We start from the raw sequence: 15,185 nt of genomic DNA on the forward strand, positions 1-15,185 counted from the left end.
CTGCCAGAGGGTGTATAACATCACCTGAAAGCCTGTTATAGCATAATGTGATGGCATTCAAAAAATAGGAACTGCAGGAACATATTTAAAGCCAAATATAAATTGCTACATTCCTCTCTAAATCTGAAAACCTTTCTGCATTTTTCTTTTTTTTTATGAAAACCAAACTTTTATCGTACTCTTAAGCCACTGTGGTGTTAACACTTTGAACAAACAATTATTATTTTATTTTTTTTCCTTCATCTTGGTGACTTGTCTTTTTTTCCATTCATACTGGCATGATGTATTCAGATCCCAGCCAGTGCCATCTGTAACATTACATCCCCATGACCATTGTAAATACACTGGTGTAGGTAGAGCAGGAAGTCTATGTCAGGATGTAGGTTTACATTGCTACTTTTCATCATAATATTAATTAAGAGTTTTGTAGAATTATTCCTGTGTTGTAGTAGCACAGTTAAATCTGAAAGACGTGACATGATAGATCAGGCGATAAGATGGCAGCAGATAATACGTGAGAAAACTGTTTCAGTAGTTTCCATTAGTGGAGAAGCACTCATGCTGTGTGTGTGTGTGCGTGTGTGTATGTGTGTGTCTATGTGTCTGTATTTATGTTTTGTCTGTTTTGTGTGTGTGTGCATGTGAACATGTGTGTGTTTCCATCCACAGAGGCTGAGGAGCTCTACCACAGGCGGGTGCTGACGATCACAGGCATCTGTGTAGCGTTATTGGTGGTTGGCATCGTTTGTGTTGTGGCCTACTGCAAAACCAAGTATGTGTCTTTGAAACAAAGACTAATGACTTCCCATTCATAAAAGGCTCTAATACCATACAATGAATACTGAAAATACAGATGCTTCATTCTTGAAATGCCAAATAAAAAGTAAATAATTTGATTTCATTGAACCTACATGCTGACCATGTGAGCTCTAGAGAGAGTGTGATGTAGTGCTTTGATAGTATTGCCTTGACCACAAATTGATCATGTGATGAGTGGCAGACATGCTACCAAAAGAAGGAATGAAAGATAAAGAGAGAGATAAAAGGAGCAAAAAAGACATGACCAGTTATAATAATTATCAAAACGAAATGTCACTTTCTGTAGATTAACATGTATTGCTTCTTCATTATCACCTCCGGTCCAGGAAACAGAGGAAGAAGATGCAGAGTCATCTACACCAGAACCAGAATCAGTGTGTGGAGCAACCCAACCGCATGCTGGCCAACGGGCCCAACCACCCCGGACCGGGTCCTGAGGAGATCCCCATGGTTGATGTGAGTCCAACCAGTAGAAACACACAGCAGAGGCAGGTGCAGGTAATCCTAAAGTCAGGTTTAACTGATAAACTGCAAGGAAAATCCTGTTGAGTTCACCCCCCAACAACATTGCACTTCATGCTGTGAAGAAACCTACAACAGGTCACTGCAGACAGACTCCAGATTTTGTCAGAGGCAGAGCTGCTCTCCAGGCAGGAATAAATAAGTAACCACTGTTTTTTAAAAATGCAACAAAATTAACTGGCCAGATTGAATTTTAAAAATGAAGGAAAAAGTTGTCAGTTCATGGCAAGAGGGATAGGTTTAATTATTTCTTCTATTTTTTTTTAATAGAGATGCTGGTTAAACATAAAGTTGGTGCCAGGGTGGGTGCAGTTGCCAAACTGTACTAGAGGCATTTTTGGCACCTTTGATTTAGTTTCAGCTTCTGGTAGTGAACAATAACAAGAACACAGTACAACAATAGCAATTCATTTGCAGTTATCTATCAGCTACCAATCACAACACACAGAAGCTACATTTTGTAAGGCTGACTTTGCTTTTGTATCAAAGAGCCACTGCGATAAATCCAGATATATCAGTGCTTTAAATTAAATATAACTATCCTATAAATAGGATTTTGGTGTCAAAATGTCCAGAATCCCCTCAGATATTCATTAATGCTAAAGCAGGGGCAGGAGAAGAACAAGACAGTAAAACTGATGTAAATTTCATCTGAGCAAACTGCAGGAAGCCCACAGAGCCTCAGCCGGTTCATGTCTCTTTAGGTGGGGATGGTGATAGACTTTATTTAGCTTTGTCACTTTGATTTAACTCCACCAAGAAGGCTCTATTAGCCTTCAGAGCAGTTTTGCCTCCAAAAAAGTCTTTGTGTAAATAAAACTCTGATCCACTGACAACAAAGGGAAATATGGTGGCACATAGCTGACAGACATTACAGAGAGGGCAGATAACACCTACCTTCCTGTTGGAGACATAATAGGCATGAGTCAGCATAATGGCAACAGTGAAAACACAGTGAAGAGAGACAAGTGATGTGGAGTTAAATATGTACAAAGAATTCTGTCATAGTTAGATGTCATAGTCAGTTCATATTCTGTTCATATTTATTATCTGTCTGTAAGTAAAAGTATTAAAATATGTTTTTATTTGTGTTTATTGCAGTACATCTCCAAGAGTGTCCCTACGACAGAGTGTGTGATCAGCCACGGAGCTGAGGGTGCAGGGAACTACGCAGGCAGCCGAATGTCGACCCGCTCCCACCACTCTACCACTGCCTCACATGCTTCCAGGTAGGAGGCAAACACACACACAGACACACGTGAAGCTCAGCAGGACATTGTAAGGCAAGATCTTACAGGGTCAGTTTGCTTTCTGGAGAGAAATGTTACTTTTGCTGTTGCTGTTAAATTCACCTCCCTCGTGTTGAGGTGGTGGGAGAAGTCTCAGAGATGGCTAAACCTGGACATGTAAACTGTCTCTGTGTCTAGATGGCAGAGTAAGAAAATGTGTTTTGTGATATGGGTGAACAAAGACTTACATAAGAGTTTTTGAAAACTTCCAGTGAGGGGATGTAATGTGACTTGTTGTCTGTCGAGTTGTTTTTAAACATTCATATAGATTAGCACATAGTTTCACCATGGTTACGATAATATTAACTGGGTCGAGGGGAGACAAAGTCTGGAATCACTGGAAGTTCCCCACAGAGGCCGATGTGTCAGTCATTTTATGAGATATAACATTTCAAAGATGTGGTATGAACCTTCACCCCTAGAGGGCAGAACCATAACTCTACAAACTATAGAAAGCTGAGCTCCGTCTGTATCCGTAGCCACAGGGCACGCCCAATGCTGTGGCTATGACTATTTCTGTGGCTGTGGTTATTGCCTTGGTTGTAGCTAAAGTTGTGACTGTAGCTTCAGCTATCGCTGTAACTATACGGCTATAGTTATGACTGTAACGTTAGGTCTGGCTGCGATTGTGACTGGTTTGATTGGTTGCTTTTCACAGCACCTACTGTAAAATAGTAACAATGACCAAGACAACGTTGAAAAGACAGACACCGCTGCCAGGATTCAAACCTGGTACTTCTATCTGATGTGGCAGATGTATTACCAAAACACGGCAGGGAGTCAATAATAGCTTCACCACTGTGTAGGTCAGTTAATGTTACACATATCACAGCTTTGCTATCAGCCACAGCATTAGCTACAACCACAGCCGTAATCACAACAACAGCAATGCCCACAGCTACAGACACGTCCACAGGCTAATCTTAGCTAGCTACAGCCAGTCATAATAATTAGGCTCTTGTAAGCTGCATAGATACAGATAGGAGGCAGGTTTACCTTCCATGACCATGACCTTCCACTTCCATTTCACCCGCCATCCCAGCACAACCTGTTGACAAGTGTCATTCTCAACCTACGATGGCAAACAGAATGGCTAGCATTACCACCACATTGCTGCTAAATTGTCGTAAAACATTTACCTGATTCATGCTAACTGCTATGAATGCAACTGATTTTAGTTTCAGTGTCGAACCTGGGCTCATCCCCACAGACAGGTACAGCCGGCCTATAGCCAGCTATAGTTTTAATACACATTCACCATACACAGGGCAACAAGGGCAACTTGTTCTATGGTTTGGTACGTCAACACCTGGGAAAAATGTCTGTGTCTTTGGTTTGTTGATGCTCAAATGTCATCACCAGCCATGTCTGCTTTGTCTTGTCAGACAGGTATAGAGTCAGATTGTATAGAGGTGCACAACTGGCTGTTGACTGTCAATGGGTTCAGTAGTGCTAGCAACTCACATAACACAATGAATTTGATGCAATGTTTCCATCAATGTTATCACTGGTTTATTCTTGCCCAGCGTTCATTCCTCCTCAGTATCCTCCTGCCTCTTCAGTGCTATTGTAACCTTTTAAACTCGTTCTGCTAACACCCACACCTGCAGACACGAGGAGCAGACGTGGAGCATGGAGCGAACAGAGAGTATGAACTCAGACTGCCAGTCAGGTGGGCTGTCCAGCTCTGTGGGAACCAGTAAGTGCAGCAGCCCGGCATGCATGGCGAGGAGGGCCGCTCACTGGGGCTGTGCGGACACATCTGGACCGGGGATGCAGTATGGGGATTCTTACGACTCTCTAAGAGACTCACCTCACAGTGACAGGTAGGGGAGGTGGTAATGTGTGTGTGTGTGTGTCTGTGTGTTTGTGTGTGTGTAGTGATGGTGGCTGGGTGGGGGTAAACTCTGCCTCTGTTCATGACTCTACAACACTTTTGCTTTGTGGTGTTTTTTGTCACATTCAGCCCCCGTACTCTTTAGCGACCCCAAGTGGTAGTTAATTATTATGACTTTTTCAGTGTGTGAAGGACTTCATTGCCCAGATATTATTAATTGTAATGTGACTTTATAAATCAGAACTATCCTGGGACCTAAATGTGTAGAGAGAGGGAATATTTCAATCTTTCTCAAATAGAGCACTTGCTGATTTTTGTTAATGTTTTTGATTTTGCTCGTACAGGAAAGATTTATTCCCTGTTTGTTGTTTCATTAGTTTTATTCGGCAATTTCAGGTATTTATTTTTGACAGTTGTAAATAACTTTGGTGACCCCACTTTGATTCAGCCTGACTCCTCTATCCTCTTCTATATTCTATTTAGTGGCTTCCTACATGTCCCAGAATGCCCTCTGACTCTCTACGAAACAGGCTCTGCATTTAACTATGATCAGTGCATTATAATAATACACTTTACTTGATATTAAACATGAATGCTCTGTCCATTTTCTCAAATGGATTAACTTCTAAAGCAATGTGATTAAAAGCATGATAACTTAGGAGCAACAATTTTAGACCATTTTATTTCTAAAGTGACTTGTCTGTACATCATCTGCTTGGTGTGTGCTTGTTGTGATTCTTATATCATTTCAAACTAATTTTAAATTTCAATAAATTGTAATGAAAGAAATATATAATTCATGAAAGGTGTAAATGATTTTGGTGTGACTCACTGTAACTTACTGAGGCACAGCAGTCATACACTCTGATGGCACATGTACAGTGATGTTTTTGAAATACCTGGGACTGACGTGGTGGTCAACACTGTCACTTCAGGACAAAAAGGTTCTACATGTGAACATGAACCTGAACCTGCTGCAGTGTTTCTGTTTGGAGTTTGCAGGTCAGGTGGAGTGGAAACACTAAACTGCCCACAGGTGTGAATGTGGTTGTTTCTTTTTGTGTTTTAGCCCTTTGACTGGCAGTCGATGTGTCGACGGTGTACCCCTCCACCTTTGCAGTGCATGCTGGGTAGACCCCAGCCCCCTGGCTCTGGAAAGCACAAGTGGTTTAGAAAACAGATGGATAGGACTCACTGACAGCCTGATAGTGATGAGTTAGTGCTAAAGTCCAAATCACAGGTTGTGTTGCATCAGATGTTCCTCCCATCACCTGCTTTTCTATTTATTTCCTGAGCTTTTATTTTAAAAATTCTCAGTGTACAGGAAGGTCACTGGCAATCAAACAATTGTACCTTATTGCCACATTAAAATACATATGAAATGTAAAATTCAATCAATCATCCTGATGCTCACCAACAGTCAGTGTTACCTCTATCGTCCTTTTGGTATCTTTTGTTGTAAAGCAGCACAGACCAGCACAACAGGTAAACAGTAAACTGAGTGTATCTGTTTCAAACATCTTGTCGCGCACTTAGAGCTGTCAGTGCAGTTTTAAAGTTAGTGTATTTTGTGAAACAGATAAATTTTTGGTTAAAAATGTGGCAAAAACGTGCACTAGCTCTGGTGGACTGTTGTAATTCAGACACTGTAACAATCTGCTGACGTTTATTCCATCCAGGTATGTGTCAGCGCTGACGACGCCAGCACGCCTGTCTCCAGTGGAGTTCCACTACCCCCTGTTGCCACCCCAGGTGCCCACCTTTCAGATCACCTCACCCAACACAAGCCACGCCCTCTCCCTGCCCCCTGCTGCTGCTGCCTACCACAGAGAGGACGACCAGCCGCTGCTACGGTGCCCTGATGTACGTAGGCAAATATATTACATACTGTGCATCGCGATGATTGATTCAGAAATTAAGAATCAAACTAGGCTTCATGTATAGAATTAAAGGATTTTCTTCCAACCATAAAACTATTGTGTAGTCAGCCTCTATGTCTTTGCTTGACTTTGAAGATATCCTGTATTGTCATGGTGCCCCATCAACACTACAACACTTAAACCCTGTGTATCATAACCCTGTGTTATTCATTCATAAAGCTCAACTGGTGAAGCTTGCAAACCACCTCTCATTTAGATCCAGTATCTACAGTACACTGTCCAGTATCTACTTGACCTCAGACATCTCTCATTTATGCACTAATATTGGCTGAGCTGATCTCAGGTAATATACACCATTTAAAACTGCCTTCCAACTAGAGTCTTACATGTCCCGTGCAGATTTTAAAGTAGCTTTTTGTAAGTTTTTGCTCTTGCTACACAGCTAACGTTAGCATTAACAGCTGTTTACTTACCAGTCTTACAGAGAACTTCAGCCATCGTTTACAAGACAGTAGTTTATAATACGCCCTCTGAGCAGCACTACATCTTCAGAGCAGACTGGAGGCTACAGTGACAGGGTGGGCCAACCGGGTCAGGGGTAGCTGGTTAGCATGCTAATTTAAGAAAAGACGTGATGGTTTGATGCTGAACTCTTAACGTTTCCTCTTCATCCCGTGGTATTTAAACAGTTGTTAATACTAAGGTTGGCTATGTAAAAATAGCAAAACTTACGAATAGCTCCTTTAAAGCTTTTTTATCAGATTTTTAAAAATGATTTGTGTAATTGTTTTTCTTAATTCCTTGTTCTTAGTTACATCTGATGAGTAATTGTGCTGTCTTTGTTGATTGTGTTGTTGTGATTGTTTCTTGTTCCGGGTCTCTCTCGGAAAAGAGACCTTAATCTCAATGTGACTGCCTGATTTAATAAAGATCGTATGAAATAAAAAAAAAAATGACAGCAGCAGCAGGTTGATTGTGACAATATGCACTCAGTTAATGGATAGGGCTGATAATGTTATATATTTTTTCACTGTCAACAAATCAAATGAAAAGACCAAAACCAGCCATGCGTCAATCTATCTCTCAATGTTTTGCGACTTCGCTGTCTGTGGCACTTGGCTCTAAGCCTATTCATTCCTACTGAAGATGTAAATCTTTCAAAACGGGTTATAACAATACATATACTTTTATTTTTTTAAGGCTACATTATTTCCCAAAACAGCTGGGCAATATAGGTTTAAGTTAATACAATACATGAATACACATTTGATGTTTTAGTGAGTATGTACAGTCTTGTCCTTTTCCTGACTTATCCTTTAACCTGATGGTTAACATCCACCCTGCTGAAGTTCCTTTGAGCAAATCACTGATGAACATTCAGGTTCAGTTCAACATTCATCCTGTTTAGTAAGATGATGTAGATGCTAACAAATCCTCCGCTGTGTTTTCTGTTTTTAGGATGGAAGTTTATACAGGCAGCCCCGGCGTCCACGGCGACCCTACCTGACGGAGAGCACAGGAAGTCTACCGTCCAGCCCCTACCGCCTCCCTGACGATGAGGCTTATGAGACCACGCAGGAGTACGCCTCATCACGGGAACCTATCCGGAGCCGGCGCCGCCCGCGACGCAACCGCCTCAACGGACACATCTCCCAGCGTTCAGCGGGCCTACGGGACTACAGCTCACAGAGCTTCAGCCAGTCAGAAGAGGAGGAAGAGGAGGAGGAGGAAGAGGATGCTCAAGGGGAGAGCACACCTTTCCTTAGTATGCAGAACATGAACGTGGACCCACCCTTAACGGTCTCGGGTTTCCGTTCGTCCTCTGGTGCGGACACACGGACTCACCGCGGGCTGAGTCGGCCGGGGACACGCAGCAACGGGCAGAGCCGCGGCTCCCAGTCGCAGCGCTCCAAGGCTGACAACATGCCCCTTTAAGACTTAACCTCTCCCCGACACCCACCCATACACCCCTGCCACCCCCCCCACCCCCTCCACCTCACACACCCCCCTTCCTCCTACACACAACCAGTGGACTAGAGACCTGCACCTAGGAGAAATATTTTTATTTTGTATAACAGACAGATATTCTAAACAAATGAAATATTTATTTTCATTTCAGCAAAAATTGTCTACTAGCTAACAGCAAAGACTTTTTTTATAACGGGGGGGAAATATTTATATGTAAAGTTTTTTGATTTACAGCATTATGAGAGATGAAAAAATAAGAGAATTACGTGCCAATTTTTTCACGAGTTAGATAAATAGAATAATATTGTGGTGCCTTTTGCTGTATGCTGAAGTCGGAGGTCCCATTGAGTTTTTGTAGCCTTTCTTATAAAGACTCCTCGTTTTTATAGAGACCAACCCTCTTCCTTCCTTTTGCTTTGGTTTTTTCTCTGATTTGGGATCTTCCTCTTTTTGAACTGTGATCTGATTATGTCATCATGCAATATTGATTCCTCCTGTGTAAAAGGTGTCTGTTTACATGAGTATGATCCATGCGATGCGCTCGTTTCACAGGGACATTTAGTCACTGACGCAACCGGATGTGTAGGGTAGTTTTCTCGGATGATTTTTGGAAGAATCTTTCCAGATGAACACACATCAGTCATTTATGTCCTCGTTCGCTGCCTGTCAGTCATTTGTTGTTATTTCTGTGAAAACAAGAGTGTTAGGGAGTTTTTGAGGGACAGTGACTCCAGATTCCTCTGTAGGTGTTCAGGGTGCTGCCATGACATTAGTGGTGTGTGTGTGTTTGTGTGCATGTGTGTGTTTGTGTGCGTGTTTGTGTGTGTGTGTGTGTGTGTGTGTGTGTGTGCGTGTGTGTGCGTGTTTGTGTGTGTGTGTGTGTGTGTGTGTGTGTGTGTGTGTGTGTGTGCACCTCATGAAGCCTCATTTGGTTGGCGCCTCCGTTCACCTTGGAGGGTGTGGTCTCTTGTTTGACTGACACGCTCCTCCCACCAATCCTCACGCTGCCAGAAGCTCCATTGCACTGTAAGAACCTCCCTCATTGGCCAGGGAGCTGCCGATCCAAACCGAACCTAACCAATCCAGTTGTAATCCAGCCTGACTCTGGCCTCCCGTGGACTGCCCAGCCCGCCCGTTTCCTATGCCAGCAGCTTAGAGCCGCACTGTGTCTCAGGACTTCCCCATCACATCACAGCCAAAAGACTCAAAACAGAGAGAGCACGTCATCTCAGTCACAGTTCAGTCCGCAGGCCAGATCCACGTCCCCTCACTCTCCTTCCTGTCCGTCCGTCAGGTTTGTTGTGTTCACACGTGGCCATGATTAAGGGAGCGTGGGTAAAAACTCTTGGAATCAGAAGGGAAATTCAGTTGCTTTTTTCTTTTTTTACTTCAAAAGGTTGTGTGCATGTGTGTAAGTGGGCATGTGTGTAGCTGTGTGTGGGTCACGACGACAACGATGATGATGATGATGATGATGATGATCAAAAAACTTGGAGACCACATCTGTTCGCTCTGATGCGGGGACATAGCTAGGAATTCTGGGCCCCCTTAAGAGGAGGAGGATATCACTCTGGGTTCCCCCCTTTTCTTTTCTTTCTTTCTTTTTTCTTTTTTTTTTTTTTACAAATATAATCCTACTGGAAACTTTCGGGCCCTCTCCAGCTGTGGGCCCCTAGAATCGCCACCACTTTTCACCCCACTAGCGATGGCACTGCTCTGATGGGAAAAATCGCTTGCGGGTCGCTGCGTGCAGGTTCACACTGCTACAGAGCGAGTTTCTGAGTCTGATTCTACTTTTTTTCTTTAGCTCACAGCCAAATGGTGGTATATGATAATACTGATTACTGCATCCTTGATTTGCATTCCTATACCTTTATTGATTGAACTTCTTTTGCTTGGTCATATTGACTGAATGATCTGTTACGTGTCTGTCTCTGTCTGCCCCCCTCCACCCCACATCACCTGGCCCCTCACCTTCATGTCTTTCTCACCCCTTTATCAACCTTCAGAAGCAACTAGCAGATGGATTTAGGCCCCATCTCCAGACGAGTATACTGAACAGCACACCAACAGTAGGCTGATCATGTCAGAAACTCTTCCACCTCAAACGTACATCAGGTTTAGAGACCCTTTCAAGCTCGCTGAGGAAGATAATACTGTGTCAGATACAATATGTGTCCCTATTAGAGTTCATTTCCAATAAGTAGAGTTGTTTTTTGTTTTTTTTGTTTGTTTTCTGTTTTCACACAGGAGATGCATGGATCACAGATATAGAAAGTATCTTAAAAATGACAAAGAGCCCCACAGATTCAGGGGAATCATACTAGAAATATATAAAAACATTATTTGGGTTCTTGGCCCAAAGGTCTGGCTAGTTTTGTCTTACTATCACTGTAATCAATCTGGGATTTGCAATGTGGAAATACTGCAAGTGAGGGTAGTGTGCTTCTAGAGCTAGTTGAAATGTTAACACCCCCCACCCACCCTCTTTCTCCTCACCCTGCACTCCCCCCTCTCCCTTTACATACACACATACGTTTCACACATACATACCCACATCATACATAATGAAGCACACACTGAGACACGCACACACAGGGACACGAGCCCTCATATGACACACACACGCGCATGCACACACACGCACACACACACACACACACACACGAAACCCTTCCATGTTTGTGTTTGTCAAGCAGTTTGCCTTTGTCTTTTTTACCTACTGACTCCCTCACTCCCCCCTTTCTCTCTTCCCTACTCCCCTCCCCTTCCCTCTCCCTCCCTCTCCCCTCTCCTCTTACCCCAGCCTCCCCCTGCCCCCCTTCTCCCCCCTGCATGTCCTAGTGGTACTGGTAGTTGGGTGCATGGAAAAAGCAGCAAGCAAATCGTTTTTCCACTCGGTAAAAAAATAAAAATGTGTCTTCATTTCAACATTCAGCAATAAATCCCCTTCTCTTCATGTCCATCATTCTTGGAATATGCTAGAAGATTTTTTGCAAGTTTTATCAAAAACATACTACTTGTAAAAGAAGAAAAATCCAAAACCACCCCTTCATATGAAAAATAAAACTTTATTCCTACCATTTTGAAACAGTCCTGTCATCTTTGTAACAAAAAATGTTGGGTTTTTTTTTATTACAGGTTTTCAGATTTTGTTATTTTCTCTATATTTACATAAAGAAGTGGTGATAAAACCGAGAAGCCAAAAGTCAGTGGTTCACCATGTGAACACTGAGAATGGAGGAGTCAGACTTGCAAAGCCAGGACCACTAGATGGCAGTGTTGGTCATGGTGACCTTTCTGTGTTAGTTATTAAACCACATTTTATTCAAGATTACTTGCAATATTTCATACTACACTACAAGAATATTTTACTGAAAGAATTCAGTTTAACTGTAAGAATTTACATGTCAGTCAAAACCTGACTGTGTGAATTACAAAAAGATATATATGTAACAGGTGACATTTTTCAAGCTGCTTTCAGACACCAGCTGAGCACAGCAGCAGACATGCACTTCACTCACTGTTATTGTCTGTCCACACTTACTCTCTCACCACGCTGAAATGCACTGTTCCTTCAGGATGCAGCAGTAGTGTCTGACATGTTGTGCTGAAGCCACATTTCTGACCTGTTGTTCAGTTATTTTTTGCCTTTATTAGTGCAGAGTTGGCTGGAAATGCACCAGAGGTCCCGGCCCAGACTCGGACCAGGTACGTTTCAATTATACGTCTCAAATCCTTACAGGCCACCAGGACGTCTCCTTGATTTTGACTTTTCATTTCATTCATCCATTAATTACACACACACACACACACACACACACACACACACACACACACACACACACACACACACACACACACACAGACTAAGACATTTTTGTTATAAAAACATTCCAATGTGTGTGAAAGAGAGAGATTTTGCATTTAACAATGATCATGAATTGGTGGTTAAAATAATTAACGGAACAGTTAACTGGTTGATTCACAATGGGACATATTTGTGTCTCACAATAATCATTTGTCCTTCGCTAAATGTTTTATGTAGATGAATTGAATTCCTAGTGATTACTTGATACCTGGATGATATTGGCTGGTTTCGAGTTCAGCGAGACCAACAGTGTGTGTCCTTGAAGTGTTGCAAAACCAAATTTTCAGGCATCTAAAGAACAGGTCCTCTCTGACATTACCTGTTTGACTTGATGCATGGGTGATAATTAACTCAACTATGTGTTTAACATGACTGACAGGTGTACTATAGAATAGGAACAACTAAGCGTACACATGCGGTGGAGAGGAGACTAGAATATAGTGGCATCAACATCGACAGTTAATGACAAATAGTTAATTTTATCACTTTGCTTTATATTTGTTTAGCCTTTCTCATGCAGGTTGTTGTGCTTGTGGCCGACTCCCCCTTCACTCATTAATGGCAAAAGAACATCATGTCATTCCTGTTTGCTCTCTTGATGTCAGTGGGTGTATCCCTTGTGCACACGCCTGACTGTGTTTCAGTTTAAGCTTAAGAAGAAAAACCTTCCTGACTGATCACCAGACTGACTCTCTGGATCAAATCTATCCCTATCCCTCTTTGTTTTACTTGAAAATAAACTGATGATGGGGTCGTCAGATTGCTAGCATGGACCATCAGCTTTGGTTGTCATAATAGATGAGTGATCAGTGAATGAAGGAGCCTTCATTTAAAACAGGTAAGCAAAGAAAACATGACTCTTATTTATTCATTTCAGATGTCGATCTCATCGTAGTGTAAAATCTTTTCATCATTTTAAATACAGTCGAGTGTGAAAATTCATTCTTGACCTCAGGAACAGCGGTTTACACAAGGTCCATTTAGTGGCTGATCTGGAGATTATTCGTACTACAAGACTTTTCAAAGTAAATCAAGGAATTGTAGATGCAATTGGGCAAAAGCTATCTGCTGATGAAGACCATGTGATAGAACTGAAAACTCCAGTGTAGCTCGTAAAAAGACATTTTGGGGAGATTGTTTTGTCAACTTTCAACTAAAGGCTTATTCTCTCTCATTGCTTTCTTCTTCTCCTCTCGTCTTTTTCCTTTCTCTCTTATGACTGATACTTTGTTTTATTGTATAACGAAGCCTCTCTCACCATGTGCACAATAATTCTGTTTTTTTTGGTACATTTTAATGTATTTTCATACTCTTTTTACACAGACTTGTCCAAACTGATACATTTGTATTTGTTTATCTTGTATTTGCAGTTGAATGGCGCAGTTTCATTGTCGCTGGCGTAACGTGTTGATCTGTGTGTGCAGTCCATGCATCTGCCTGGCGCTGCTGTTCATCTACGCCACCGTCATGGTGTGTATACGCATGGCTAGCACAGCATCGTCCTGGGCCGTAGAGAAGAATCATTTTGTGGCCTCAGGAACTTTTACAAACAACAGCTTTGCCCCTCTGCCTAAAGCTTTCTGGGAGTTCCACTTGCATGGGGATGCCTTTTGGAACAATCTCCAGCAGGTCACTGACCGGCATTTTAACCCCATCCTGCACCCCAACGACCACAAGAGGGGATTAGTTAAAAGCACCTCTGATGAGTCCCGACTGAAGCAAAGTTTCTCTGAGGTTATCGACCTGGATAGCACGAAGAGAAACTTTGAGAAGCTGCCACAGCAGATACAAGAGTTTGTGAGCCACATGCAAAAGAGGGACTACCCAACCGTCATTCAGCCTGATGGAGTATGTGGGGCTGGGGCAAAAGACGAGAAGGAGCCCCCTCTGCTTCTCCTGGCCATCAAAACAACAGAGCTGAACTTTAAGAACCGACAGGCCATTCGACAGACCTGGGGCCAGGTGGGCTGGGTGGCAGGACAGAAGACAAACAGTAGCACAGGAGAAGAAGGCGGAGGATACGTCCGCAGGGTGTTCCTGCTAGGCAAAGAAAACCCTGAGGAGCTGGGTATAGATTTATCTGAGTTAGTGCAGTTAGAGAGTAAACGTTATGGAGACATTATACAGTGGGACTTCAAAGACACATTTTACAACCTCACCTTGAAGGACGTGCTCTTCTGGAGCTGGTTCTCACGTTCCTGCGGCCGGACTCGCTTCGTCTTTAAGGGAGACGACGATGTCTTTGTCAACACCCCAAAAATGATAACCTATCTCCAGGAGCAGCTGAAGAAGCCGAAAGCACACAAGACCATGAAAGACTTCATGGTTGGAGATGTCATAGGTGCAGCCATGCCCAACCGAGTCAACAAATCCAAGTACTTTGTCCCTGACGGCTTCTACAAGGGCCTCTATCCTACATATGCAGGCGGGGGTGGGGTGGTGTACTCAGGCCAGCTGACCAAACGCCTGCACAACATGTCTAAAAAAGTTCACCTGTTCCCCATTGATGACGTTTACGTAGGTATGTGTATGATTCGACTCAACGCGCAACCCGTTCACCACCCTGCCTTCCTCACGTTTGACTTTCCTGAAAAGGAAGAGGAGGAGCTGTGTTCGTACCACAGGATCCTATTGGTCCACAAACGAAGCCCCCACCAGGTAGTTAAACTGTGGGACCACATGAATAAAACACAGACCCAGTGTTGGGACGTGCCTCTGAAGAATGTAGGCGAGAGGAAAAATAAGCCAAAAACTCTAAGACATTAAAGACAATGACTCTAAACATTTCCTGATAAGAGTTACGAATAGGTGACAGTGTGTTAACTTATGTCTGTTTTACTTCAGGTATCCATGTTCTGGGGTTAGGTTTTATAATTTAATTAAACTAAACAACATTAAAATTTTCAAAGGATTAAGCTAGTGTTTTTTGCATGTGATAATCCATTTACTACAGACACCCTTTTCACAATTTTTTCCTTTTAAATGTGTTTTTCCAGCCA

General features: G+C 42.7%; 2 protein-coding genes across 2 annotated transcripts in view; both read left to right on the forward strand.

Moving 5' to 3' along the window:
- nrg2 (neuregulin 2) overlaps positions 1–8,282 on the forward strand; it is a 54,733-nt gene extending 46,451 nt beyond the window's left edge. Inside the window, exons 8-13 of the mRNA XM_022752087.1 lie at positions 670–772; positions 1,146–1,275; positions 2,443–2,570; positions 4,241–4,456; positions 6,147–6,330; positions 7,806–8,282. Of these exons, the coding sequence (XP_022607808.1) occupies positions 670–772; positions 1,146–1,275; positions 2,443–2,570; positions 4,241–4,456; positions 6,147–6,330; positions 7,806–8,282 (1,238 nt within the window). The remainder of the gene's footprint in view (positions 1–669; positions 773–1,145; positions 1,276–2,442; positions 2,571–4,240; positions 4,457–6,146; positions 6,331–7,805) is intronic.
- Positions 8,283–13,560: 5,278 nt separating this feature from the next.
- Positions 13,561–15,088, forward strand: LOC111226778 (N-acetyllactosaminide beta-1,3-N-acetylglucosaminyltransferase 2-like). The gene has a single exon (XM_022752089.1). It carries the CDS (start codon positions 13,561–13,563, stop codon positions 14,950–14,952), a length of 1,392 nt encoding a protein of 463 aa, XP_022607810.1. The 3' UTR covers positions 14,953–15,088.
- Positions 15,089–15,185: the final 97 nt, after the last annotated feature.

Source organism: Seriola dumerili, unplaced genomic scaffold (genome assembly GCF_002260705.1).
Source record: "Seriola dumerili isolate Sdu_G_001 unplaced genomic scaffold, Sdu_1.0 BDQW01000161.1, whole genome shotgun sequence".
Classification (NCBI taxonomy): domain Eukaryota; kingdom Metazoa; phylum Chordata; class Actinopteri; order Carangiformes; family Carangidae; genus Seriola; species Seriola dumerili.